Source organism: Eurypyga helias, unplaced genomic scaffold, assembly GCF_000690775.1.
Source record: "Eurypyga helias isolate BGI_N326 unplaced genomic scaffold, ASM69077v1 scaffold15979, whole genome shotgun sequence".
NCBI classification, from domain to species: Eukaryota; Metazoa; Chordata; class Aves; order Eurypygiformes; family Eurypygidae; genus Eurypyga; species Eurypyga helias.
This window is the reverse complement of record NW_010271501.1, coordinates 1,005-4,564: the sequence shown is the minus strand read 5'-3', so window position 1 is coordinate 4,564 and position 3,560 is coordinate 1,005. Positions and strand designations below refer to the sequence as shown.

The window sequence follows — 3,560 nt, the reverse complement described above, 5'->3', positions numbered from 1 at the left end:
CCACCGACAGCCACCGAGACCAGCGCCGCCCCCACCCCCCCAGCGACCAGGGAGAAGGTAACATCACACAAAGAGATTACAGTTGTGCTAGCGGTGAAGCCAACCTTCTGATCTACAGAAATGATAATAAATAATAAAATAACATCATAACTTAAGATCTGTGTGTAGTCCAGCTACAAAAATTTAAAAATACGGGATAATTTAACTCATACAATACTGCTCTCTGTATAAGACATTTTCCTTCATTTTGCCATGAGGCTATAAATTACCACAGTTAAATTCAAAACAATATTTTAACAGAAAATGTAAACAACCAAAGCAACAGAAGTACCTGTCCGCGGTCCGTTCCTGCCATTCACCTCAGGCTGGTGTGCCCGGCTGCAGAGCAGCCCCGCGGCCGAGCCAGCCAGCACGCTGGGAAGGGCAGCGTGAAAGCTCTCGCAGGGGGACGTCAACTAAGGGGGAATGAGGGAGGGGACGTGCTCTATCGTTTTGTTCTCTTTAAGTATGGATTTAGAAGAGTAGTGTTTGAAGGGAAGGCACTATGAGTTCTATCAGAAAACAAATTTTTCTCATCTGCCAATGCCTCGGCCTGTCACATACCAGTGCTGTCCTCACTTTCACCTGCGGGGTTTCAGCTCCAAGGGGAAACAGAGGCCTCACGGTACAACCGAGCCACAGCTGTGCCACAGCCACCAGCGAGGTTCCCTGTGCACCCTCCTCTGCACCAAGCCTGACATGAAGGGCAGGCAGCCTCTTAACGCTTTCAAGAACGTACAGTGAATGAGGAGACACAGCAGGGCTGATGCTTTTATCTAGGCCAGTGATTCCCAGTCTTCCTCCTCAACACACAGCTCTCTGCTGGTTATCGACGCTGTTGTAGGTGAGAGACTGCTTCTCCAAGTCCAGTACCGGCATCTCCAGTTTCCTCCCCAGAACAGAGCTCGGGCTCTGCAGAATGTGCTCTCCACGGTTTGCAAGTTCTTGCTTTTCCGACACTGATTTGATTGATTTCTCTGACTGACTGCAACAGACAGGAGGTAAGAGGAGGAAGTAAACTGGGAAATAGCATACTGCATCCGAAAGAGGTTTCCCTGCCCAGCTGGAGATCGACACTGCCAGAGTGAAGCAAGGACGATGTTAAGAAGTGCTCTTACACCAATTCTCGAGAGGACGAGGTTAGAATACATTTGCAGGATCTCACAACAAAATGCTGATTAAAAAAAGAAACTAAAAACCCTTAAAATAAAACCCACTATTACATTCCTGGGGATGTAGCGACTCAGAAGACCCTGGATGTTAGCACCTCGGTACCAATTTTCTCCAGGAACGTGTCCACCTTCTGATTAAAAATGACCCAGCTGGTTATACTGAATACGCTTTGTTCACAGGTTACCCTACAGTAAGGTCTTTTTATGCTTCCTCATTTGATAAGACTGAGTGGTTTAGTTTTCTTGATCTGTTCTCCAATCTTCAGGGCCACGAGGCCTGGTCCCCTGTGAAAGCAGCAAGAGAATCCCCCCACGGCTGAACACGAAGCTGTCCAGGCAGGACTCCCAGGATGTTTCTCTGTAATGTGCTTGCTTTCTGAACTTTTTTTTTTTTTGCAACAAGTCTGTGTGTCTATAAATACAATCCACTCTTTACAGTAAAAAGTGTTAAAATGTCAAAAAAATAAATATCCATGTTACAGTAACTAGATTATTCAATAAAATACATCCCTGCCATTCTTGATTGAAATGCTCAAAGAGAATTAATTTCATTTGGACATTTTCCAGAGATTCGGGTTATTGCAAATCACTCCTGGGGTGGGAAGGAGAAGCATCTTCTCTTCCTGTAAAGTGTGATGAAGGGGAATGAAGTGGAATCTCAGGGAAATCAAAATGCCAGTATCAGGAAGCTTTGGGGGAGATCTGTATTACCAAGTAGCAGAGCTGCAGGGCTTATTGGTCCTGACCGTGGCATCAGAACACTCCCCTTCAGACGAGTCACAGTCTGATTCTCCAAACTGTGCTGGGTTCTGCAAAGCAAAAGGAAAGGGGGAGGTTTGAGCAACGTTCCTGCACTGCAGACCAACCGCACCCTCACAATCTGTAACAGCAGACAGGCAAAGGTCACTACCAGCAGAGAAAGACAGACTGGCAACACACAGGAGATAACAGCAGCACACAAACACCCAACCAAAGGTCACTTGTCTCCCTCAACGAGAAAAGCATGTCAGAAGAATATCTGGTCAGAGCACCACCAAACATCAGTGGAGTTAGGAGATGGTGCAGTGGGCTCTGCCCCAGCCCTCCCAAACACTCACAAGACAGTAAAAGGAAGAACATCATTTTAGCTCCGTCAGCAAGGCTGCCCCTGGGTAAGTCTGAGGCAGGCAGTTTCTATCCCTTCTGTTTCATTACCTACTTTCTGTGACGTGTTTTTGTCCCACGTATTGCAACTTCAAATCCGATGGCCTCCCAGTATCACCCTCACTTTGACGGCTAAATTATGTTCAGCTTTTTTGGTGCTACTTTGCTCCATCTACTCATCTGGCCAAGTGTGAGAAAGGCTGGGTATTTAAGCAGTTGTTTCACTGGAGCACATCTACCACAGCATCTCCTGGGCCAACTTTCCAGCCCTGGGATTCCTTCCCATAATATTCTTTGGTTTTTACTCCATAGAAGGAAGAGGACATTGCTGAATTTCCAACTCACCTCACAGCTGTGTTCCTCTGCACAGAGTTTGCCCAGAGACATCTGTGTCTTGACCCTCCGCACAGCACACTCTTTGTCTGAAAGCCCATCAGACTGGGTGGAGATTTCGATGGGGATCTCTGGAGTCTGGGACAATATGTCCTCCAGCTTCTCTGCCAGCTCATCTTCCAGCTTGGTGGCCAGTTCATCCGGGCTGTTGGAATGATCGCTTGTGTTCCCCTCCTCTCCATCGGACACAGAGAAGTTCTCCGAGCTGAAGGTTGAGTAGGACTGGCAGCTACTAATGCAGCGGTGAGGTCTGCAAAGAGGAGAGTAGTTCAGCTTCAGCTCGTGTCACAGTGCCTCTGATTGCAAAGGAAAAGCAATTTCCCGGGCCCTGTGTTTGGCTACTCTGCTACGCCTGGCCCTGACAGGCCCCACTGGGGTGCCCCGGGGTCAGCCCATCCCCAGAGCCCGCTGCCAGCTAGAGAAGCTAACGCTTCCCAGAGGATGGGTTTCGGCACACGCTCGCGCTGCACAGGGTATGAACGAGCTGGGCGGCCAGCCTGGAGCAGAGCTGCAGCAGGGGTACCAGGCAGCTTTCTTCTGAGACATCTCTCACTATCAAAACCCTCACGAGTAGGGCAGCGAATGCAGAGTGGCTGCTACATCCTTACACGGGTTCTGCAGGCAAACCTCTCCTTTCTGACGCATGCAGGGCAGAGCAGATTTTTGCACCTCCACTTCAAACTCTTCAGCACAAGAACAGGGCTCACTCACTAACAGGCAGCCCAGGACACTCAATCCCATTCTCCCAGCTCAGGCATCGTGCACATAATACTGCTTGGTCATTTCTCCACGCTGCGCTTGATCCTTCCAAAA

General features: G+C 48.8%; 1 protein-coding gene across 1 annotated transcript; it reads right to left on the bottom strand.

Moving 5' to 3' along the window:
• Positions 1–1,593: 1,593 nt before the first annotated feature.
• LOC104515018 (mitogen-activated protein kinase kinase kinase 13-like) lies at positions 1,594–3,026 on the bottom strand (the record flags this gene model as incomplete). Its single annotated transcript, XM_010158845.1, has 2 exons — positions 1,594–2,020; positions 2,700–3,026. Coding segments are annotated over 2 exons (429 nt in total), but the record flags the coding sequence as incomplete, so codon positions are not given.
• Positions 3,027–3,560: the final 534 nt, after the last annotated feature.